Below are 25703 nucleotides of genomic sequence, written 5' to 3' on the forward strand. Positions count from 1 at the left end.
TTCTTAAAAATTGCCCGGGCACCTACAGATTTTCTGCCACAGCAGTGCCTCTGCTTGGAGTCTGACCCATTTAGATTACTGACCCTTGCCTTTATCCATTTGGTCCATCTTAGGTGTCTTATGGAGGATGTCCCATGCTTCTGATACTTGCCAACTTGATAGTTGCCATTACTATCACATCTGAGTACTTGAATCTGCTCACTTGTCTTGAATACCCTAGAAGCCATTAAAGATATAATATGGAAGGTTTCTTCTCTAAAAATGCAATTACTGTGCAATGTCATTATACTTTATGGACTGTGTCTAGCTAGAACAGGTGGTTCTTCTACAGACTGTCTCAGGGAATAGGCGTATGGCTTTCCCTGTTCAGATTCATGGATCTTGGAGGGGTGAGTGTCTTTCAAAGCCCTAAATAATTTGACCTTGAATGAGAAAGAGAATTCAGGTACCGTGCTTTTCATTCTCAGCTTCTGGAACTTAGTTTGCAGACTAATGCTCTAGGTCTCCAGTCAGATGCTTTAGATCTCCACTCAGTTTAAACTCCTACACAAGGGATTATGCACATGCTTCCCCCCATCACTGTCATGTTTTTCCCAGCACCTCTTTCTCTTTACTCCCCTTTGAACCAGGGGAAGGTTGAAGTGTGAACCAGATAAAGGAATGGACGTAGCCAAATGTTGTTTGTCGTCTTCTTCCTTTCTCGTGATCTGGTTTACCTTAGAGCCGCCCTAGCTCTTGGGCCCAAATGAAAGAGTAGGTAGAAATGGGTGGCTGGGGCAGGAAAAAGGGCTGCTGCCCTTTCAACTGCAAGATGCACATCTTGATCATAAAACGACAGCATCACTATTGCATTTCTACATTCTGGGTAGAGTTTTATTTCTTCAAACCTATCTGTTAGTCTCTGCCTGCCATTTTCCTTGCCTTTTTTCTTCCTGTTCTTTGTCACTATTTTCATCCAGAGAGCTTTTCTTGTTCCTTAGCTGGATCTTTTTGCAAAGCCAGCTTCACTTTTGTCGGTAGTGCATGATTGAAACCAGTGATGTTTCGAGTGTGGAGTGTGGTGTTTGGGGCCCCCAGTACACAAAAGGTGTCAGCAAACTGGGAAGAGTCCAATGCAGGAGCACTGAGATGATAAGGGATTGGAGCAAGAAGAAACCAGGGGAACTGGGCTTGTTCAGCCTAGTGAGGAGGAGAAGGATGGGGTGGGCAGGAAGCATCTAATAGCAGTCTTCCACCTGAGGAGATATTATAGAGAGGACAGAGCCACACTCTTTTTGGAGGTGAACAGAGAAAGGAACAAAAGGCAATGGGCACAAGCTGCAACAAGGAAAACCCCATCTGGGCATAAGGAGAAAAATTCTTCACTATCAGAGTGGTACAACTCTGAGGCTGCACCTGGAGAGGTTGTGGAGATTCCATCCGTTGAGACTTTCAAAACTTGGCTGGATGATGCCCTGAGCAACGGGATGTAGTTTTGAGATTAGCCCTGCTTGAAGCAGAAAGTTAAACTTGATGACCTCTAGATACGCCTTTCAATGTAAATTTTTCTGTAATTCTTTAGCATTGCCAAACAGACAGAATTTTAGTTCCTAGAACTTAAGAGCAAATTGCAGTTACTTTTCACAGCAACTCTGAGCTGTAACAAGGTATTTGGCTCGTAAAATTCTCTTTTCTATGACCAAATTCCCTTCTAAAACAGGAATCTTTTAATACTGAGGTTCCTCATGAAGGAGGACTGGTGATGCTCATTGGTGCATAAAAAGGTAGCTGGCAATGTTTTTTGCCAGATGTTTGATGCTTTTGAAGTACCACCACCTCATATTGTGTGTGTTTTTTTTTTTAAATGCAAGAATGTACAAGGTTTCTGTAAGCATTCCCTAGATTAATCATACAAACATTGAATGTACGTTAGGATACATTATATAACAGATCCCCTAGTATTAAGTGGAATGTGTAAGTAGGTTTGGCATTTTTTTAACCTGGCCAGGTAGTTCTTTATTATCAAAGACTTCCAAGTGTTTCCAGTCACTTTGGAAACATTGCTGACTAAACATTCTTTATCCTATTTGATTTGTTTGATTACAATCATGGTATTTTAGGTGGAGGGAGGGGACTAAGAGGAATGAAGAGTATCCAGTTGTTCCTTTTTTTTTCTCCTTTGAGATTTCCATTGGTATCCACTTTTCTAAGTTGACTCTCTACTTGCAACCCACTTACCTGACTTGCACAGGTACAGTGCATGCTTGCTGAAAAAGAAAATAAAGCTTCCCTTAACCCCTCTACCTTCAGCCAGCCTGTTGCCAGAACTTGGTAGTCTTTCATCCTCGATTAATTCCTGTTTCCTCTGCATTTTGCCTTGTTTTCTGTCTCATTTCTTTCTCATTTTACCACTTTTTTCGTGTTCATTTTCTATGGAAATGTTGAGGCCAGCAAAGGCAATCTGCAAAGTATCAATAATGATGAGCAACTTGACAGAGAGCGCATGTACTCACAACACAGTACACATATAATCTTTGTGCTAAGTTAAAGTTAAAAACTTTTTAAATTTTCTTTCTCTGATTTCTCAGGTACAGAACATCTCCACATCTAAAGAGTTTTTTTCTAACAAATGGCATTTTGAATCCATCATTATTTTTCAGGCTTCTGACATCTATTGTTGAAAACAAGCATCAATATTTTTCAGAGCGAAAATCAGAGCTGCTTTGAAGTTACATGTCTTTTAACGCAGAAGACCTGTTATCTGAAAGACTTTCATATAGATGTTGGAAGTCAAGTGGGGCATAAATTGTCTTAAAATTTCAATTTATTCTATTAGGCCTTTTATGATACTTCACTCCACCAGTTCATGCTGTTGGTCAGTACTTCTGTTCGTTGAAGAAGACCAGTTCAGTATTTAGTCTCTAGAACATACCTACCTAACATTGGTTTCATCCTCTAACTGCTTAGAGAGACTTGTTCCCATAAGACAGAGTTCTCTAAAATCGTATGCTAATGTTGAACCAAATTTGAGCAAGCACATAGACAGATGGTCTCAAGACAGCCAGCCACAGTAAAAAGAAATCAAATCAGGCGGCTTAAATCAGCAACAGTTTGAGATTACATCCCTGTCATGTCAATCCAAACATAGAAGGCCATAAATAGAGAACTTGCAAATTAAAATTTTTTACAAAAGTAAAGTGAAGAGAGAAAGCCCACCAGCACACATGGAAGACTTCTGTCTTCAAATTCTTCTTCGCTGCTGGACAGCATCTCTGTAAGTAGTGCTTTCTTTTGTTGTATATGCTGTCGTTATTCAAGCATAGAAGTGGCATTACAGTAGTGCTGTGCTAGTGCAGTCTGGATTTTAAAGCTTTGCAGTATCGACAATTTGCTAGTTATTGATTACAGCTGAAATCATTAATGAAGATCACCTGCAAATTCCACTTTCAGAACTTGTAAATACACCTGATGTTCACAGTGTTCTATAAAGAAGATTATTATCCATTGCTTTTGTCAGTAATTGTTTAATACATGGAGTACGAATACAGTTATGTAGATATTTGGAATCCTATTGATTTCTGTATAATCAAAGTAAAATATTTTACTTCTTTCCACAGAGAACGAGATACTCTGAGATTCATAGGAAGGAGCCAGTAGGGATCAAAGTGATGTGTCATTCCCTCAAAAAGGAAGAAAAAAACCAACTGTAAAAAACGCAGGTCATGACAATCAAGGTGAGCCAAAAAGTCTCTTTTTGCCGCCTTCCTTTGTAAAGCAGAAACAGATGATGTGAAGTGAGCCAAAACGCAGCAGTATCTCTAATAAATTTGCTGCATTCCACTCGCTGAAGGGGAGAGGAGTAAAATAACAGGCGTTCAGGAGGAGAAGAAATGAAAAATTGATGAATCCTTGAAAAGAGTTTGCTGGTCAGTGCAGTCAGAGGTGGTTTGCAGCATCAGCAATGAAATGACACCCAACACTCTAAGATTTTGACATCACAACCAAGCGACAAACTTGGGAGTTGTTTAAACTAAATTTTTTTTCTCTCCTGTTTCGGAAGAAGAGCACAAGATTTGAAGACAGTTTAACTGATATTGCCTTCTCTACCCAAATCCACCAAGAATACCACTTTGAGGGGGGAATGTCTCTTACATCCCAGTTCTCTTACTTCTCAGTCCTACTCAGTCTTTACAGCCCCATCAGGAACCTTCTGTGTCAGGGGAGGACAAAGACAGTAAGTCTCCTGTCCTAGGTAGAAAACACCCTCTTTGTGGCAAAGAGCTACTGTCATAGCTTCCAGAACAGCACTTTCTCTGTTGCCAGTACCAAGAGTTAAATATAATTTCAGCCTCACTGGCAAAAAAGAGTCCCAAATAGCGCAAAATGGTTTGTATCCACACTGCTTATGCCAGGACCTGCTTGGAACACACTGGGCCAGGCTTCTAACTGTTTCAAAATTTTTTTTTTTTTTTTTTTTGTAGTTACCTTCTGGTTGTTCCATAGCTGGGTGAAGAACTAAATTCTGTCTGTAGACCCTGCTGTATTTAAATACTTTGAAAAAATAAAACCACCAGCATAGCTTCTTTTCAAGACTAATGGAATTAAAGTCCTATCTACATTTTGTGTGGTTTTATGAGTATTTTTCTTTTCTTTACCATCTGTTCTATCAAATTAGGGAATGATATGCTAATATAGGCAAATACGAGTTTTCATTTTGGGATTGGTAATTCTTTGGTATTGAATTGCTTATTGAATTACAACCTACAGTTGTGAAAGATACGGGAAAATTTTTCAGCAGAACACTCTTATTCCATTGAATGTCAGGCTGCTGAGCCAGCTGAAGGAGGCTCCACTTCCCCTCTCTCTGGCTGCCCACTCTTGCCTCCACATCACTCAGTCAATTTTGGTCTCACCGTTCCAGAAAAATGTTTTATATTTTTTCCTGTGAATTTCTACAGGAGATTGTCCTCATAGTGCCATCTGTGCTGTGTCAGATAAAGCACAGCTTGCAACATTAATCAGGTCTGTAACACTACTAACAGACCTAGTTTGCACAGTGCCTTTCGGGGACGATAAGGCAAACTACCTATCTTTCATGATTATTGGTAACATAATGCGGTTCTTTGTCCTTCTGCAGTCACTTGATCTCATGGAGATCGGTTTGTTAACGTGGCTGTGTTACAATTTATGTTAAGACTGCATATCGCTCGTTCTTCTTTCTTCAGTGAAGCTGTTTAAAGACACTCTTAAGAGTTTTCATGAAGTCCTTAAGATGCATCATATTCATTGTTACATTTATAACGATAATTGTTTATGAACAAAACGAAACCTATTTTAACATGTATTTTCTTCCTTTCTAGATAGAAAAGCTGTTTTCCACATCTTATTTGATGCAAACAAATGGAAGAGCAGTATCACCACTTCTTCAGGGTCTTCAGAAGATTGAAAAGCTTTTCTTGAGCAGAGCATGTTGTGGAGGTGAATGAAGGAGTACAGGCAAATCGCATGTTCTTTTGTTTGACGGTTCAGACCTACCAGGTCTGAAGATGCAAGACCCAAGGCATAGCTTAGAGTAGCCCTAAAGCTTCTTTAAGTTGTGCTTGGAAAACAATTGTCTCTGCGTGGCTGTTGGAGTGGAAGGGATCATTTTAGCGTATTTAAAGCATGTTTAGTTCACACCATCTTTCCTGTAATTACCCTAGGCATGCTATTGTCACAACCAATGATCTGACTTTTTCAGTATCATTCTAACTTTAATAAAATTTCAAAATGTAACCTTCATATGTCTTTTTAATTATGTCTCAGTAAACTGCAATACATACATTTGTTAGCGTGATGATACAGTTCATAAAACTGATATGACAAAGATCAGAGATTCACAGTTGCTTTTCTATTAATCAGATATATACAATATTATTTATACTTCTGTTGTCTTAGAAGCTGTGTCCTGGATTTACACTCCACTGTGCTAGGTGCTCTACAGACTCTGCCTACACTCATTACAGCAATATATACAGCTATTGTGCTCGGGGATAAATACTGATAGTAATATCACAACCTTGCCATAGTAGTATCCCTGTGACCTATTACTATAAACTGATAGGCGTTTAAATGAGTGGTTTTGCTGACCTACAGCAATTGGATACCCTACGATGCAATGAGGTACTTAGCCAAATAAAGAAAAGGTTTTGATACGGATTTTCATAACTAAAATGAATGAAACTGTACAAGAAGGCATGTGCTAGCAGTTTCACAAAGAAAAACCTTTCTCAAGATGTCTGTTACCTGATTTAACAGCTGTTTTTCCAGCTGAAGATGAAAATTAAAGAAGCATGAGTGATGGAGTATATGACTAGAAGGAAGATCACACATAAATCAGTTTATCTGTGACTACTGTGTTCTCTGTGTTGTTGCAATAAAACCGTGTGTTTCTTATCTCTGCAGGGAAAGGTAGTATATTATAAACAATGTGAGAGTGTTAACCAAAGAGCTGGTTTTGATGTGTGATTATATTGCAATTTATCTTAAGTAAGCTGGCTCAACTGGGAATACATCAGCTAATAGGAGGTTTATTCTGGACACAAATTTTGTTTACTTTTAATTAAGAAAATTCAACTAAGAAGTATGTTTCAAGTTGTGTGTATTCTATGTCTGGTGTGTGCATGGGGGAGCATAGAGCTATTAAACTGAATGTAAGATAAGCCATGTATTCACCTGGTTTGGCATCATGACAATGGATGATGCTTTTATATTGCTATAGGTGTGTCCTCAATTACAACTTTCTCTGATGATAACATTGTTTTGGTAAGGAAAACATATCAGCAACTTTAAAGCTAAATTAACTGTGTTTCTTTATGTTTTAGCAAAGCAGGTCAAACTATTTCACTCAGTGAACCAACTTAGAAAACTACCCCCAGTTTTACAGGGTCATCCTCTCTCTGGTGCTTATTGGTGAGAATCAGGAATGAGAAAGCTCAGGCAGGTCTCTGATCAGACCTGTTTATTTTGTACAGATGGTGCAAACAAGCAAAAATCGTTGGATTTCTCTTGGGACCTTTCCCTGCAAATACAAAGCCAGGGTAGTCAGTTCCTTCTTCACCCTACTGTCTTACCCAGGTGGCTGGTATACACTGAATACAAGTTTTGCTTGTTACTTGGTCTTGGTCGTGGGGGAGGGGGTTGAACAGGAAATTAAGGAGCTTTATCTGATTGCCTGACCTTGTTTCCATATGAGTAGTGAAGTATCAAGCTAGGCTATTAGTTCTTCTGAATCTTGCTCCAAGAAGATGGACATTATTAAGAGTGCTATTCGGACAAGAACTGTGGAGAACATGAAGGTCAGAGACCTTACTCCATCTTCAAGAACTAACAGAAACAATTTCAGAGGTAAAGGCTCCACATCAGCTGAGTGGACAGTTTCCAAATGGCAGCCAAACAGTGGTGGGTAACTACACAAAGAACCATCACAGCTCCAAGCTAAGGGCTGTGGGAGGAATACACTGTCAGGCAATAGTTTTATATCTTGATATTTTCTTTTCAGAGCAAATCCTAGCCCACCCTTTGGAAAGAAAATGAACAATGTGTTCTCTTCCACACTGTGAAACTCCCTACCATTTACAGAAATAAAGGGAACTTCTTGCTTAACAATGTTGCTGATATAAACAACCCCTCGAGAAATAGGATGATGAATACAGAGCTGGGTTTTTGAGCACTCTGTGCTTACAAAATAGTTTTAAACTTTTTTCTCCTGTCTCCTCTTCCCATGAAATATATGCTGTCCACTTGCCCTCTGAGAATGACTTAGCTGCTTTCAGACTTGGGACCCCCTTATAGCAGGGTGGAGAAGGCAGATGACATGGGTATGCTGGAAAGAAGAGAACTATGGATGTGTCTGGGAGGTGGCTAGAACAAAAAGAAAGGTGAGGAATCTTTGGCCAGCGCAGGGAGCAGAAGGAGAGGGAGCTATGTCTGCTAGTGCCATTCTACTGCCTTTCAGCAAAGGCTTTGAGATGAGAAGCAACCACAACATTGAGAATCAGAGATTTGTTGAGAAGCAAGAGGAGCTTTTTGTCCTACTTTCTGTGGAAGTCACTTCATTTCCTAGAAATTCTCTTTAGCTCCGCTTCATCTGCTCCAGCCACCACCTCCCAGCACATCACTACTCCAGTTTGAGTGGCCTCCTATTGATGTATCCTCCCTTAGGAGGATAGCTTTTCCACTCCAGTGTTGACCTGTCCTCTGTGGCTGTGCTAGAACAGGGAAGGTTCATTTCTTAGTGAGTCCCTGCAAGGAAGCGAGCTCCCCAGCCAAAATTTTCCATGCTCTGTGGCATTCTCACAGTCAAAATGGTGTTTTAAAAGTGGACAGCAGCAGCGGTTTTCCACAGGTATATTTTTCCACTATATTTTCAGGTATAGGTATTTCATAAGGGTAACTAGGAAAAGGTGCATTTCTGTGGAAGAGCTGGTCAGCCTGACTACCATGGTTGTTGACATACTTCCTCAGGTATGAGCCTTCGTCCTTCTGGGCTTGCTGATCATCTCAGAACTCTTCCTAATTATCTCACTGGTGATCAAGGAACCAACAAAGACAGGTGATCTGCTGGACCTGATACTTAAAAAGGAAAAACTGGTGGGTAGTGTGAAGATCAGTAGCATCCTTGGCTGCGGTAATCATGAGATGGTGGAGTTCAGGATATGTGTCAGAGGGGTCGATACTGAGGTCAATACTGTTTAATATCTTCATGAATGACCTCAATGATGCAGCAGAGTGCACCCTCAGCAAGTTCGAAGATGATACAAAATTTGGAGGAGTGGTTCATACACTGAATAGTGATGCTGTCATTCAGAGAGACCTCGAGAGGCTGGAGAAATGGGCTGTCAGGAACCTAATGAAGTTGAGCAAAGAGAAATGCAAAGCGCTGCACCTGGGCTTTGTTGGTGGCCGGCTGATGGGAAAGCAGCTTTGCAGAGAAGGACCTGGGCGTCCTGGTTGACACCAAGTTGAACATGAGTCAGCAGTGTGCCCCTGCAGCACAGAAGGCCAACAGCATCCAGGGCTGCATTAGGAAGAGCATGGCCTGCAGGTCAAGGGAGATGATCCTTCCTTTCTACTCAGCACATCCGGAGTGCTATGTAAGGGGCTTCCCAATACAAGAAACTTGAAATACAGAACCTGACTGGACACACTCCTGGACAACCTGCTTTACTTGACCTTGCTTGAGCTGGAGGGTTGGACTAGACAATCTCCAGAGGTGCCTTCCAACCTCAACCATTCTGTGAGTCTGTGTGATTCTGTTTTCCAGCTGTAAAGTGGGCTGGCATTTGTTTTGGGCAGAAACAAGTGACTGAAAGCTATTTAAAACAAATTTAAATTAAGATAGTGTCTGACCTTATGCTCCTCATAAAGGCTTAGCACATAGAGGCAAGTAACTTACATAGATTTATATGTAGACTTACATAGAGACAAATTCTAGACATGCTGTCAGAACAAAGAGTCTTTGGATACTTCAGCAAGGAGGAAAATGCCACCATATTGGTGAGGGAAAAAGTCCCCAAGCACTTAGCATGGGCACAGCCCTTGAGCCCGTGGTAAAAGTCACTCAGTACAGAGCTGACTTTCACCACGGTCTTCCATGTGTGAGTAGTTGTGGTAGCAATGAAAATTGCGCTTTCATGAGCATTTCAGTGATATAGGAGAGTAAGTCCATTTAATTTTCAACAGGACTTTGAGTCCTTGAATCCCTTCTGAAAACTGGGTGCATATTCTAAGCTTCAGTGTTTCTGAAAACCCATGAAGAGTGATCAGTCCTCCACACTTTACCATGAAACTACTTAATGCATTTTATACTATGCTGTTGGACATTTTATTGACTTGTTCTGCATACACCAGATTTTTCAGCAACAGATGAGAAAAAATTATTAAGTAAGTTCCCATTTGGATTTCCCCAATACAGGAATTCTGGAATTTTAAATACATATATGGCTAAATTTTAGCCCACATATGTTTTTGGACATTTGTATTTGAACAAATGTATTTGAACATTTATTTGAAATGCATTTGTATATTTTAACATGTCTTGCATATTCAGGTGCTTATGCCCTCCAACTCAAATGTTTAGACAATTTAACCACTTTGGTGTAGTATGTATGACCAGTTGAGCATTGTTTGTTACTGACTTCAGGTATCTTGAGATGCTGGCAAAGCACCCTGCTGTGAAGACTTGCAGACCCCTGAATCTATGTTGTCAGGTTTTTATGGGGAACAGTGAAGCAATAAGTATTTAAAAAGTGGTGATAGTTCTACATGAATCAGTGTTGCAACTCCCATCCCAGGGAGGGCTCAGCCGCCTACACAAAACTGAACTTTGTTACCTCTAAGATAGTTGCAGTCTGGAGATGTGGGGAACAGAGATACGCTGTTTGGAGATGCTGCAAAGCAGCCACTGAGCTGCCACTACCAACTGTTTTCTCCCGTGTCGATTGCAAGTGCTCTTGGTTTGTGCCTTGCCAAAAAAAGCAGAGAAGCATGATTCAAGCAGAATTGAGGGCTCAGGCATTTTATTGGCATGGGGAGACTCTTACATCTGTCCTTGTTGGCTGTGTCTTCATCCCTCACACAGCGTTGCCTGTGTCACCTCCCATGTCAAGGTGCCCTCACGGAGTAGGACATCCAGGGACCACAATAGATCAAGGAGATGAGGGTCCCAGATCCATGGGACTGAAGAGGAGTGTATGCCTGTAACATAGAGTGGAAGGTACCTCTACTTCGCACTCCTACCAGCTTCCGGACCAGACAGGGCTCCTCTGCCCTTTCTTTTCCTGTCAGGAGCATGTCCCTTCTTTCCTCCTTCCTCCTCCTCCCTCCTGCCATTGGGATCCAACCCAACATTTCCCTATGTGGCTCTGCCTCCTGCAGGATGGTGCTACCTGAGCTCACCTCCTCCCACAGACATGGCAGTGCCAGGAGTCCAGCAAAGTAAAAGCATGTTGAGGAGCCTGTGCTAGAGAAGATGGGGTTGTCCCAGGTACTTCACGTGCTACGGTGGGTGTTAGCCCTGGTCTTCTCTGTCCTTCCTTGTGCCTTGCCAGGTGCCTTACAGATTTCCCCTAGGTTTGGTGGTCCAGGTCAGGTCACAGCGTGGCACCGGAGGACCCAGAAGGGGGATAAAGCTCCCTTCCCACCATGTATCCCTGTTGATTAGCAGACTGGCAGTGCTCTCACCGCTCCTGGCAGCACTCAGATAAGGAGGCAATGGTTTCAGAACAGCCTATTTTGTTGCCCATTTTCTGTAAACTCTCTACAAAAGAGTCTACAGCCAGTATCCTTTCACTCCAGGCAGCTGCCTGTTTTACCTGGTCTGAGGGTGCTTATGGTCATGGGCTAGGACCCTCCTGCCCATTCTGTGACAACGACTGTAAAAGCTGCACAGACTTTCAGGACTAAAACCATCTCCAGGAGCTGACCCTGGCACTGTGACCTGCTGTGCAAAGCATTTGCTTCTTGCTTTATGAGTAAGTGGGGCTTGGGATTGAGTCAGGCTATGGCTGTGTACTAACCTGGCTGTGCCTTCCTTCCGCAGGGAATGATCTCTTTCTGGTCGCAGTCCATGAGCTGGGACATGCGCTGGGTCTGGAACACTCCAATGATCCCAGTGCTATCATGGCTCCTTTCTACCAGTACATGGAAACACACAACTTCAAACTGCCCCAGGATGACCTCCAAGGAATTCAGAAAATCTATGGTGAGCAACACTATCCACTCATCTACTTACACTGAGCTCAAGTTTAGTGAGTATTATACAGCCACAGACAGGTAGCCCCCAGAATGCTTGCAACTGGTGGGCTGGATTTCCTGCCATAGCTGAATGGGGAACCGTTTAAAGCCCTTGATCCTCAGCCAAATATCAGACGACTGTCCCAGTGGCAATATCTTTGCACAAGTCAGGATAACCAAACCTCTGTGATCTCACTGCTGCTCCATCCCTCACTATGTCCCCAATATCAAGGAGCACTAGAAAGGGAAAACCAGGCAATTGCTGAACCCAAGGTTTGTCCATTAGGAACAGCCAGTGCAAATAGAGGGAAAAATGCGAAGAACATGGAACATCAAGGAAAGGTAAAAAGTATTTATGCACTCATTTTTTTCTCAATATATAGAAGGTAGGGAAAAAATGTTTGGATCTGCTTAGGGCAGACTTTACTTCTTTTAATCTCCAGCTGAATATTGTTGTACAACATGTGCCACAAAGATATGGGCTCAAGGAAGAGAGAGGGAAAAGGAGGCAGAGGGATTATGAGAGAAAACCAAGGGGCTGGAGATGATGTGGTACCATGTGATGGGATCATGGATACCAGGGTGTGAGGGCAGGGAATTTCAGAGAATTGTTGGCTGGAGGAGACTCTGGGAGCAGAGGGAAATGCAGGTTTTAGGAGCCACAATCAAGGGGAGGCTGAGCTAGAAGATGCTAATGGATAGAGTCTGTGACAGCCCGTGGAAAACAGGTTTTGTCAAACATCCCTGATTTCATTCTTTGAGGAAAGTACAAGTTTGACAGAAAGGTTACTTAATAAGTGTAGCATAGAGCAACTATGCTGTGTAGCTATGCACCATTTGCAGCTGCTTGACATCTGGAGTCAAATATTAGCTCCCAGTACCAGTAGAGCAGGTATTATTAGACCTGAAAAAAAAACTTACAAGATGGTTGTCAGTGGGAAAGCTGGTGTTTCTAAGAGATTGCTGCTGGGATCAGTGGCAGACCTGACACTAGTCAGTGTTTGCATCAGTGATCTGCCAGTGAATTTTAAATTACTGCTAATAGAATTTGTGCCAAGACCTATAAGACTCTAAAGCAGTACAGCAAGACTTTAGAGGTCTAAACTGTATGTCAATTGTTTGAGTCTGATTTTTTTTTTTTGGTGAATGGAATGAGATTCATTTGTTCAAATGTAGATGCCTAAAGAAGAGAAATCTCTTTCTAGGCTAGTTTCTCTGATTCCTGTCTGGGCTATGGGAAAAAACAGGCATTTGTAGAGTGCAATTCATCTGCACTGTAAGGCAGATATCCAAGTAAGGTCCAACATTTAAAATAAGATGGCTTGAAGTACACTCAGGGGGAACTGGCTTTTCCCATTAGTGCAGCTGAAGATTTCTCTTTATTGTTCATTACCAGGATGAAGTTGCATGTCAATTGTCTTATGGTATCATTTAATTATGCATACTTTAACATAGTATATATTCAAACACTTAGGATAACAGAGGTTCTGGATGGTTTTGAAATAAAGTGCTGGGGTAGTAAGTATTAAACTTTCATTAAATAATATACCTAAGTTCATTTTTGAAAGCTGCTAAAATGTCATTACGCTGTTTCTATTTTGAAATGTTGATTTAGTTCCTGTGAACTTTGACTAATCAGAAAGAAAAAAAAATCTTAATTTATCGCTGACGGTGAAAGTGCAATCAAGAAAAAAATACTGGTTTTTCTGTTTTCAGATACCTTTTTGGAAAGGGAGCAGATAAGGAATTGCCAGCCATGCTTCTTCACATTTGTGGTTCAAGTCAATATCAGCTGTGGCTGAGCTGGGGACCAGCACTCCCCCAGCACAGCTTGGGCAGGGACCCAGTACCCAGGGCTGAGCTGAAATGGGGCTCCTGAGCCCATGGGTGAGGGTGGAGGTACTGGGTGACGCTGGTCAGGGCCATTAAGAGCTATTGGTGTCCTCAGGGCCCTGACAATTTGTGAGAGCACTGCACGGCCTCTTGTGCACAGCTATGACTGAGCAGAGAGCTCAGTACTGCCTACGGCTTGACAGCAGCACCACTACACTTCCACTTACTTTTCACTTACGCAGTGACATTAAACTTTAGCCACATACTATGTTAAGATTCTCTGTATGCAGTATAATATGCTTAAAATTTTAACTCAGCTTGAAAAAAGCAGTATGAATTAATTACTACCTGGTGCAGGTAGTAATGAGGAATTAGTTTGTTGACTATAATGGAATCACGCAAGGCGGTTTTCTGAGGCCTTTGAACTGGCGTGGGTTGGGGATGGTGTTGGTGGTTGTAGAGATAGCTAGTCCTGCTGGGAGAAGAAGGAGCAGTTTCTGTAGTAGGAGCTTTGATTCCCCGGGTAGAGATTTCGGCCCTTAGCACAGAGTTACGGTCCAAAACCTAAAGTTTAGTTTAAAACTAGGTTTTACTCTTATGGTTCACAAAGAAAAGATGGAAAATGCCTGTTATGTTTCTCCCTGGAACTGGAGATAGGAGAACAGATCCTTTCATCTGAGCTTCCTACAACTGAGAAGGGACTGTTGAAATATCCTTCTTGTAGCTTTAGCAGGAACATTCAACTAATGGGTTTTACTTCCACAGTGCCAATCTGCTTTGTTGTGCCTTGGGAATGCCAAAAGCCCATCTACCAGAGCACCTGTCCAAAAATCAAAACCTGCGGCTTTCTTGCTGCTTTGACATTCTCTACAGTGCAGCAGTATGTGTTCAATACATCTATCTAGGAACCTACTATGCAAAATAAGTCACAGAGCCAGAGCCACTGCCTTGCCTGTAGTATCCTTTTTTAAAAGTAAATTCAATTAAAACTTCCAATTTTTCATTCCACTGAAGTTGCTAGAACAAAGAACAGAGGCTCTACTAAAGCTTAAGTCCATTTTGGCTTCTTCTTTTGAGAATGATGCATTTCAAATGTATTTTTATATTGTATCTGTGTTTATCCCTTAGAAAAGAAATATGTCTAAATCTGTCATATAATGATTTGTTGAATTAGTAAGTTATTTTCTGCTAGATTTCTTTCAAAACTTACCTAAAGAGACAGTAGGTGATGTGAACTCTTGTTTGTGCTTCGTGCTGGTTAGTATAAGGTCAATGTTTAAAATGTTATTTCCACTTACAAGCTAACAATGAAAAGGCCAGCAGCTCACTGTGTGTGACAGAGTAGACTGTAAGACAATTCAGCAGTATTTCATCTTTTAATAGGTGCTTTTTGTAGCATGTTCCTTGACAAAATGAGGGAAATATCATGACTGTTCTTTACATGTCTTTTTCAGAAGGATATCTCCCACTGTACTTATGTGCCCATGTCACAAGTGACATGCCCAGGAAGGAATTAAACTGAAAATAATACCATTATGTATTATATCCTGTTAAGTTGACTGCCTCTTTTAATTTTGCTAGTGTTGAAGTCAGGGCTGCATGCAGCTACAGTGCACATGGAGAGAGGAGACATACTCAGCCATGGCCTTGTCACACAGCCTGAACTGATCATCCTTCAGCACTGGTTCTCCTGTTCTTCATGTCCTGCTCTAAGTACCCTTTTGCAGTAGGCTTGAAGCAGCCTCTCATGTTAGGAGTGACTCTTCTGACACTATGCCTGGGGAGCAGAGGGGTTGATATGATGTGCAGGAAAAACTCATGTCCACACAGATGCTTGGATCTGGTAAACCAGGCCATTACCATCAAGGCCCTTTCAAAGCTTAAGGTCACAAACGAAAGGTCTCCTAATCAATCACTCAAAGATAGACCAAATCGTTAAGCCTGGAGACAACCTCAAGGATGTGGGTCCTCCCAAATCTCGCTGAGGACGTGTCAACCTCACACATCTTTCTGCAGCTCAGGAGAAAAGCTCCCAGTCAGCGTACGTGCTGCATCCCATGAGGGCTGAGGTCCAGGGTGGTCATGAAACCACACCAGCCCCTGGAACTAGACAACACCAGCTCTGACATCCAGGAACAGGGCATCAGCAGGGCACGGTGTCCATGAGCAAATAGCACCTTCTGCTGGCCTCATTACTCCTGTGCAGCAAGCATGGGTTTTATAACCTCCCTCACCTTTTCCCAATGGCAGCCCATAGAGCAATCCCAGATCCTTGTAACCTACATGTATGTGTGAGATGGCTTGTGATGAAACAGCAGAAAGACCTGATGGAAAATGCTCCAGGTGGTGACACTGCATTGTGGGACCATCAGAGCAAACTCTGCCGTCATGCAGGACCTGGAAACATTAGGCATAGGACAGTTTTCTGGGAATGTCCTCTTGAACGTGGGAAGAGAATAGAGTAACATCCAAGATCTTATCTATAGAAGCTGCAAGATCTGAGACTTTTGGATCCATGCCCCATGGTGCTGTGCTCGTAGGAGGGCAGGGGGAGGAAAACGTGTGGCAATAAGAGAGCTGGAGGGATCTGCCCTGGTGCCACATCTTTGGCTTGTTGCAGAGATACCAGACTCCGTCTCTGTGTTGCATCCCTTCATTTGCACCTTTCCTGCCGTCCAGAGACTCTGTTGGACCCAGCAGGAAATACCAGACTCCACCTCTGGTGCATCCACTGAATCTCACCTGCCATATGCCAGGTCTCCATTCCCATTCCTCCGAAAAACAGGCAGGGAGTAACCGCCTGGTTCCCAGTGCTGTCCTTGGGGTCCACCTGACACCTGGAGGACTCTGCCACGACACAGGGACTCACCCATGCCCACATCAGCCCTGGAGCTGCACACATTGGGTGTAAGAGGAGGGAGGTTTGTCAGCTGATGCAGAAACACTGCTTTATGTTATGGCTGGGCATGAAATACTTCTCTCATCCTACAGATCTTTCTGAGTATAAAAAAATGTTCTATTTTGCGGTGGAGCAGATGTCAGGCTTCTTAAAGGTTTTCCAGAGGGGAACTGGGCTGCAAGCACCACAGCTGGAGCATCTTGCAGAGCCCCAAACTCCCATCATTTGCCTGCCTAAGCCTGGGAATTTTGGACCTAGTTTTCTTGCACCCAAAGCAGAGAACCCAACCGCAAGGTGAATCGCCTCATTACAGAGCCCGGGAGAGCCTTCACTTTGGCTTAGAGCAAGGATTTCAGGCATGGACACTTGTCTTCCAGGTGAACGCTCTTTCACCTGGGTGGCAGTTGGTCATTCAGAGAAGAACGTCTATGTGAGAAGGGCTCAGGAAACCCTTCCTGCCACCCAATGATGATCATGAGGGCCTTTACCGCCCAACCGTTGGGTACAGTGTGGGTGCTGGAGCTTGTTCTGCAGACTGTAGTGCACTGTGGCAAGGATACCCAAACTAACTGAAATAGGTGATTCACTTTGCTGAAGCCTAACCCCAGAAGTGCAAAGTGGACAGGTTTACCAAGCGAGCAAGGGAAATGAGTCCTTCCTGAGCTCTGAGCTGTTGTGGATGGGCCATCTCTCATCCCTGAGATAGCTTATTGGCAGCTAGCTCATTTAATATGAACAGGGACCTCTCTCCACTGCCCTGGAGTCTGCAGAGCAGCCAGGTGGTTTTCTCTCACTCTCCCTGGCTCATTTGGATCATACGTTTTGATTTGAAACTGAGGAACCTTTCCCGTGTACCTGGACAGCTGGTATAGTCCTGCAGAAACATGCAGGCAGCTCAGCTTTTTACAACCAAAAAAACCCTGTATGTTATTCAAAAGTGTAACTGCCTGCCTGTAGTCTGGATGATAGTTTTATTCTTGGAGTGAATATTCAGAAGATAAAGACAGGCCTTTGTTTGCAGGTGGTTCGTTAGCTGGATCTGAAACAAAGGGCATCCTCCGCACTGGCAGGCTTGGATAGCTGCCTGGCTCGCACAGAGCTGGCTGTGACGGATGCTGAGCCGTGCAAGATGCTGAGCCTCCAGGCAGGTGTTGTGCAGTTGAGGGAACACTCTGTCAATAGCCAGGAGGACAGTACAATTATATTTTGTCCTCACCTATCGACACAGTGGCTCCTAAATGCCTCCTCTCTCTGTGTTATCTTCACAGGTCACCTTGTATTCAGATGGTCTGCGACAGAGGAAGCATGAAGGGAGGAGGCTAAAAGTGCCAGTGGCGGAAGTCACGCTCTGAAGGTGATCTGCTGTGACCCAAAAGCTTTCTGACATTCTTTGCCTTGGTTGTGATAGAGAGGAAGAAAGTCTTCTTCTCCACACAGTGTCTGTAAAGTCCCAGCTAGTTGCTTCCCTCTGGAACGTAGAGTTTCCAGCTCCAGGAGGTTTCTTACCTGCTTCCCATGTGGAAGTGGCTGCAGGTTCAGCCCTGGGGGTGGGTTTGGCACCGGTGCTGGGATCACACGCAATAACTAGGTGGCTGGGTTCAGGCCCAATTGCAGACCCATGCAATAGCCTCTCTCATTTAATTTTTCTCTCAATGAGATTTGCTGTGACTAATTCTCTGAAGTTGCTTGGAAACGTAGTGATAGAGGCTGTGATTTGCGTGCAATACTGCCTGGTTAGTTATATCAGTGGTGGGTGTAATCAGTTCCTGTAATACATACCAAGGTGCCAGCATCTCTTAAGTAACTGTTCACACGGTCATCTCTGCTGCTGTTATATCCTGCCTTTAGCCGTCTGTTTTGGAGGCAGGTTACTGTGACGAGATTCTGGAAATGGTAATGGCTGGCAAACTATATAGGGTCTATTCATTCTGCTTTCATGCCAGGTTGTGCTCTGAAGTGGCTTAGTCTTACAAGATAGCATCTTTCTTAGCAATGGACAGGCTGTGCTTCTGCTTTCCATCCCCCTAACTGTAGACCAAATTCTGCCTGCCTAGCACTTGGATCCGAGGATTTTCATGTTGTATGTATGCTCCTCTGCTCTTTGCATGTGCATAACTGTAGGATTACCTTCCACCTTTAGCTGTAAGTCCACCCTCACTCAGTGACAAAGTGAAGGCAGCAATTAAAAATAAAAATGCAATCTGTATAACCACAAGAGGAGACAAGACTTCAATCAGGATAAATTAGAAGGCCCAGAATGCATTAAAAAAAAAGAAGGAAAGTGAAAGATAGCAAGGAAAAATCCATGGCTGGCAGGGAAAGACAGTAAGAGGAATATTTTAAGTGAAATGACAAAGTCTGCATCCAAGCAAGTTGCAGTACCACCTGCAAAATGTGTGGGAAGCCTTGTCAGTGCTGGGTACCTCCTTCAGAGCAATATGTCAGCGCTAGTTTGGCCATTGCAAGCAGTGAGTACATACAGTGGCCCAGCTTTGGCCAGCGCTAGTTTGGCCATTGCAAGCACAGTGAGTACATACAGTGGCCCAGCTTTGGTTGTTGGTCCTGACTTGTGATCTCTTTCCACGGCTCTAGCAAATGTTTCAGTTAATGCAAATCTCTGGTTCACCTGATTCATTGCTGATTTGCACCATCCTGGCCACAGTGTGTACAACTGCTTCTGCCTTGCAAGTTTACTGCATTCTGTTTCAGTGTTATCTTAGGGCTAATTAAAACCTTTACATCGGTCCCCTGGGTTGCAGGTGCTATTTTAACTTTCTCTTCTCTACAGAAGACTGTGAAAGACTTTGGGCACTTAAGTTGAATGTGAGAGACGAACATGACTGTTCTCTTGCAGTAGGGGCAGGGCAGGCTGTAATCTGGTCCTCACGTGTGAAGGGAGAGTGAATCTTTAATAACTCCAATCATGCATATGTTAAGTATCTAGCATATGACCACAATACTATAATTCCTATTCTGCACCTTACTGTCAGATTCTATGTGTCTTTGTGACCCATCAGACACATTCATCATAATTTTCGTCAGATATTACACCTGTCTCACCCTTTTTTCCTTTAAGGGGGGTGGGAATTAATGTCGTGTCCTCATCTTACTGCTCATGGTCATCGCTATAAAACTCTACTCTTGCTCTCTTCTCCTCTCAAAGTGTGGAGGTTTTTGCTTGTTGTTTCTGGAAATCCAGAACTGCTGTTGATTTGAGTATCTCTGTCCATTTGCTGTGTGTGAGAAGCAGAACCGCCCCGACTTGGCAATCACTCCTTTTGCACTCTGTGTCTTTCCAGCAAGCAGTTTGAATACATAATACACAGTGACTTCTTGGGTCCCTCCCAGACAATTGCCTTTGACAGCAGGTGTGCCTTTCTGCATTGCAGATTGCTACACATCTCACTCTGTTTAAAGGCAACAGTGCTCCTTGGAGCCCTTACAATCATGTTGTGAATTTGCTTCTGGCTGCCTCCTACAACACAGGGATCTATCCTGTGCTGGAACTGGCGGCGGTCTTCTGCAAACTACCAAATAGCTGTCTGATTAAATTGCTCCACTGCATCAATTAAACTGACCAACAAAGAGGCTTTTCTGATCCATATATGGCAACAGAAATGCATCTCTGATTTGGTCAGTGTACGGCAGCGTTAGCCTCTTGCAAAGGGGAGGGAACAAACAACTACACCTCTCTTGTGCTTCTGTAGCAACATGCTATAGTCTCATTTAGAAAGATGATCCTTGTATCAGTTTGTTGGCAGGAGAATCCTATCATGCAGGACATGCATTAGAGTTTTTTCAATGTTATTTACAAAACACATCCACTCAAAGCCACGTGGATGGCAGCCCAAGAGTAAAGGGATCACACTGCTGTTTAATGAGAGACCTGCAGTGTGCAGTAAGTCACTGCTTATTGTTTCCTTGCTTAGGTCCCAGTCAAGACTTACCTTTCCTTAATGCAAGCATTTCCTGTCTTCACCAAGCATGTAAATTGCTGGTTTTCAAACTTAATTTATTCAGGTACTATAACTGGCACCAAGTGCCATTTTTGGCAGCCAAAACAGGTTACCAGGTTCCTGCTCCTTTAATTCGCCAAAGCAGGAGCTGAACACTATGCTTCCACGTCCCATCTGAACAAACCAGAACCCCGGCTTTCTTTGTGTAAGATCTGTCTGGGACCTCTTTCCCCATTCCCATCCCTTCCTCTGCAGCACATCCCACTGTACCAGGTCAGTCCTACCTCCATGAGCTTTCCAGCCTGAACCAGAAGTGCCAGCTAGCATGCCGCTTGTTGGAGGAGATGCCTTTGCACAGCCCATGTGCTTCACAGCACAATAAGTTGTTCTTGGCTGCCAGCAAGAATAGTAGCACATCTGTAGATACTGCAGTATTTAGGGATGGTGTTAAGTAAATAGAGTGCTGAGGACTTGACACCCACTTTGTATGCATTTTGGGGAAGGGGGTGGTTATTGTGGATTAGCTCTAGCTGTGCACTGTGATGCCTATTTGCAGCTGCAGTATCCTAGATGCGCTCCAGAAGTGCATCTTCAAGTTTAGCTTTGTGGGAAAAGAATGCATTTTATGAACTTCAGTGTGAATCAAAGCACAGAAATTGCAAATGATGGAGCATCTCTTCAAAAGCACACTCCCAAGGTGAACTGAAACACTAGCGTAGATGCACCCATATTGCCTGGCTAACGAGGGGGTCCAATCCTGTTCTTCCTATGGTAGGCAGTGTCTGGAGACCTTTCCTGCATAGCATTTGGGGAAAATTCACAGATCACTTGCAGTAGCAATATCACAGTTTGGGAATTTTATTTAAAAGAACTTTATGGTACGCTAAGATACTGGGCACTGAACAGCTAAGAATGGAGGGGAATGAGAAATACACAGTATCAGTATAATATTTTTATCCATTTCATGTAGACAGCTTTCCAAGAATAATTATCAACAGAGAAGCCTCATCTGAAGGATTTCTGTGAGCAATATTTTATGTCTTTTATTAAAGTTCTGGAATAAAAGTAAATAAAAATAGTTGCTAATAAAAATTGTATATGGCACAAAATATCACATTATGAGGACAAGTCACCTTGAAGAAATATAATGATCCGTTTGAAAAGCTTTAGAAAAGAGCTGTAAGAGTAAGTCTCAAGATCTTAAAACCAAAAGACATTGCAGCAACAGACAGAAGGAACTGGTCTATTACGGAGAATTCTCATTAAGGAGAATTTAAAAAGCATCCTCAAGATCTGTAAATGATTAAATGTTGAGACACTAGAGATAAGAAAAAAAATACTGAATCTAAAGCTGCACAAACTCAGATGATAGATAAGACACAGACTTTAGCAGTGACAGGGCTTAATCATTGGAACAATTTGCTGTGCATTATAGAGGATTTTCTATGGCTTGAAATCTGGAAAACATGCTGTATCTGCACCAGCAACACTAGGCTCATCGCAGGACTCGCAGGAGGTTTCTGACCTGGTACTGCAGGAAGTTGGAGTATATTATCTAAGTGGTACTTTCTGAACATAATATCCATGAAACCTGCACATATGATTCTTACCATTACAACCATAATAACAATTAAATATGATGGCTTTCTCTGATGACTGCTTTGTCACTAGCTGTGATGATTTTCACTAACCCAATCACCCTTCCAGGATGTGTTAAGCACTCATTCATTATAGGAACCCTTTGAAAATGTAACATTAAAAGCTAAGTTGACATGGGGACTTGGGCACCTAACCATCATTTTAGGCAGCATAGTTCAAAATGTTTATCTGCAAAAGTCCTCTTCTAATCCCACAGGTGCATAGCCTCCATGGGTGTCTAAATCCTTACTTGTAAATTCCTTCTCTGGGCATGGGCGAGGCAATCACCCACAACAGGGTAACTGTCTTTCAGCCTGTGAGGATGAGCCTTGTCCAGTGCAAGTGTTCAATGATACCAGCTGGTGTGAAGCACATCAGCAGTGCTGTTGAACCCCTAAAACATGATCTAGCAACCATGGAAGTCAGCCCCCATTCTCCCCACTGGTGGAGGTTTGTCTGGCAATCTCTCTACATAGCCCCTTCAAAAGCATTGTTCAGAAAGAGATTGAAACCATAATCCATGCAAATAAACAATCAAATCCCATTTGATTACATCAGATGAAACTTGCCAAAATCTCTTGCTTTTAGTAGCCTTCTGCTTATTGTCATACTATCTTATGGCCTTCTCTGAGAAGCAACAAGAAATCTATGGCTCTCTTAATTAGATTTGGTCCAGATTTTATCACTAACTGTTAATGAAATCGTCCTATGGCAGAGCTGGTTTAAAAGCAGACCTCTGCTCCAAGTCTAAGTCACTTGTATTTTTATAACTCTTTACATTCCTGCAGCCTTGTCAGATCTCAAAGCTGAGCTGGGTAAGGATCGAAGGGGAGAGCTGTGCTTGTGGGGGGCATCATTTGAATGAGAGCATGGTCCCTTATCACGGCTGTTCATCAGCATTCCCATGGTGTTCTGAAAGCAAAGATTGGTGACTAAACTGTAATGAAGTAATTGCTTTCTAATTTCTAAATTCCCCTGCAGTTCCCCTTAGATTGCAGCATTGGTTTTCACACCCTAACTTTTTTCTGGTTTTGCTTTGGTTTTTGGTTTTTTTGGGTTGTTGTTTGGTTTTTTTTTTTTACAGTCTACTAAACATTACTATTCAAGGGTTATTACCTTTCATTTCAGTTAGGAACGTGATTGGTGTGGCTCCTCCTTCCTTTTAGCTCCAGCCTCCTTGGGAAGAGCTACAAAAACTCTTCTTCAGTTCTTATCACTCATCTGTTTTGGAACATCTTTCAGGTGTGGATGCATCTTGTTCTGCTCCCCATTTCTAGGGAGTGAGCTCTGCATAAGGAGTATGTAAATTCCTCGCAATGCTATTCATCCAGCCTGTTGCCTTTTAAAACCTACGAGGGAAGCACAGAAAATCCAAACTTGTTCACTTTGCTAAACATTTTTCTTTTCACTTCTAGGTCCTCCTATTGAGCCCCTGGAGCCAACCAGGCCTTTACCGACTCTTCCTGTTCGCAGAATTCACTCCACTTCGGAAAGAAAACATGAGAGACAGCCAAGACCTCCTAGTCCTCCTCTGGGTGATAGGCCATCTCCTCCTGGCACGAAACCTAACATCTGTGATGGCAACTTTAACACCGTGGCTCTCTTTAGAGGAGAAATGTTTGTTTTCAAGGTACTAAAAATTCCTGCTTACCCAGGAGTCTTTCTTTAGTCTTATTGCTGGAAAGGATTAATAGAAGTATAAGGTAGTGAGATTTGAAATGTCTGTGAAAATAGCTGTTCCTCTGAGGCTGATGAATGAGCAATATTAGAAGGAAATGTAAGCAGATTGGCTCTGTAATATTTAGAAACAGTGCCTGATGGGATTCACAAAATGCCCAGGCAGCCTGTGCACCACAATGTGAACTGGAGGCACTGGCAGAGAGTTCAGACACCATCAAACTCAGAGAGGAGCCACCTATAAAGCCAGAAAGCAATACCAGTACCTAACCAGCGATTAAGCCTCGTTGCCTCCAGAGATGGCATGCATCGAACCTGGGCTGCAGGGAGCACTCAGCCTACCTGAAGCTCTTGGGGAGTTTGAGTCAACCTTGCTTGTAAACTACACCCAGGGAGGAAGGAGAGGCTTTGCTCAATAGCGCACGTTACAGTGCCTTGAATATGGAAACCCATGGTCCCATTGCCAAAATACCTGTGGCATTCACTCTGCCCAATGGGTGTGAATGTGGAGAGGGATATATTGAAGGTCATTAAATGGACAAACCACATCAGTTGCAGAAAATGCCTGAACTGAAAATAGTCGAAGGCTGGGACCGTATCTGGGAGAAGTCTCACAGGCTCTGTCCTGCTCTTACTCATCCCTGAGCATCCACTATGGCTTTAACTAATGATCTCATATCTTAAGGGATATTTAATAACTCCTTTGTGCCTTTGGATGTTGTGTGCTTCACACAGTCACCAGGTAACGTTAAGGCTGTATGGCTCTCCTGGGGTCTGATAGGTGAGCACCAGTTATACCAGGACAAGTGTGACACCTCAGTGACGAGACACACAGAGAGGTCACTCACAGATGAGTTCATAACGCTTATAACTGTGGACTTGCTTCCCCCTGCTCCTTTTTCCTCTCCTTCTTTCCACCCTTTTTCACAGCACCAGCAATCAACTTGTCACCCTTTTGGCTGCCATCTTCCCCACGAAGCGCTTCCCTCACTGGAGACAGTGTTGGGCTGGGTTGGAGCTGTCATCTGAACCAGGACTTCTGTCTTTAATGGTTACGGGGCCTAGGCAGGGATTAGTAATGCTTGATGCTGGACGCCCAGCCTGATTTGACTGCAAGATAAAAATACTCAGTCTGAAGACGCTTCTGGTTTTCTCAGGATCGCTGGTTCTGGCGTCTGCGCAACAACCGAGTGCAGGAGGGATATCCCATGCAAATTGAGCAGTTCTGGAAAGGTCTCCCTGCAAAGATTGATGCGGCCTATGAGCGGTCTGATGGAAAATTCGTTTTCTTCAAAGGTACAGTACATTTCAGTACAAGCCTACCACACCTGCCTCACAACACACTCTTCTTTTATGGCATGAAGATGGTGAAAACAGGTATGCTGCATCCTTGTCCTTTTCCAAGAGGACACTTCAAGCAGCCACTAATCCTTAAAATATAGTTTAGCATGGGCTGGCCTTGCCAGACAATCTCTGTATAAAGCTAATATTGATTAGTGGAAGCTGGCTTCCATGTGATAACAAGAAATAGCTCCTGTTTCCCAGGGAGTGTCAGTCTCCTGCCTATCTCCTTGAACATGTTTCGGCAGGGCATTAGGGCCTGTCCAGGTATAGGGCACTCCCAAGCCACATTTCTGGACAATTGTCTCCTAAAGAGACAAAATGACCAACCTTATGCTGGGGCCCACATTAGCTCCTTGCACTGTGGCAGTGTCTGAACAGGATCCTGTTACTTGAGAGCAAGCTGTAAGCAAGGAAGAGTGGCTGGAAAGCATCGGCATGCCCCCGTACAGAAACACAGTACCTGGTCTTCTGAATTTATGTCTGTAGCTTCAGTCCCTCAGCTCAATAAACTGTATTAAAACTTGAGAAGGCTCAGAGAAAGGCAACAGAAATGATCGAAAAGTATGGGCTGACCTCCTGTGAGGAACTCCTCAGCCTGATGA

The 25703-nt window shown here is 43.1% G+C and overlaps 1 protein-coding gene across 1 annotated transcript in view; it reads left to right on the top strand.

The window, feature by feature from the left end:
- The window catches only part of MMP24 (matrix metallopeptidase 24 (membrane-inserted)), a 43609-nt gene that overhangs the window by 15692 nt on the left and 2214 nt on the right, over positions 1 to 25703 (top strand). The window contains exons 4-6 of the mRNA XM_009581879.1: positions 11561 to 11722; positions 23496 to 23710; positions 24915 to 25053. Coding sequence (XP_009580174.1) covers positions 11561 to 11722; positions 23496 to 23710; positions 24915 to 25053 — 516 coding nt within the window. The remainder of the gene's footprint in view (positions 1 to 11560; positions 11723 to 23495; positions 23711 to 24914; positions 25054 to 25703) is intronic.

The sequence above is a fragment of the Fulmarus glacialis genome, unplaced genomic scaffold, assembly GCF_000690835.1.
Source record: "Fulmarus glacialis isolate BGI_N327 unplaced genomic scaffold, ASM69083v1 scaffold5717, whole genome shotgun sequence".
In the NCBI taxonomy this organism is placed as follows: domain Eukaryota; kingdom Metazoa; phylum Chordata; class Aves; order Procellariiformes; family Procellariidae; genus Fulmarus; species Fulmarus glacialis.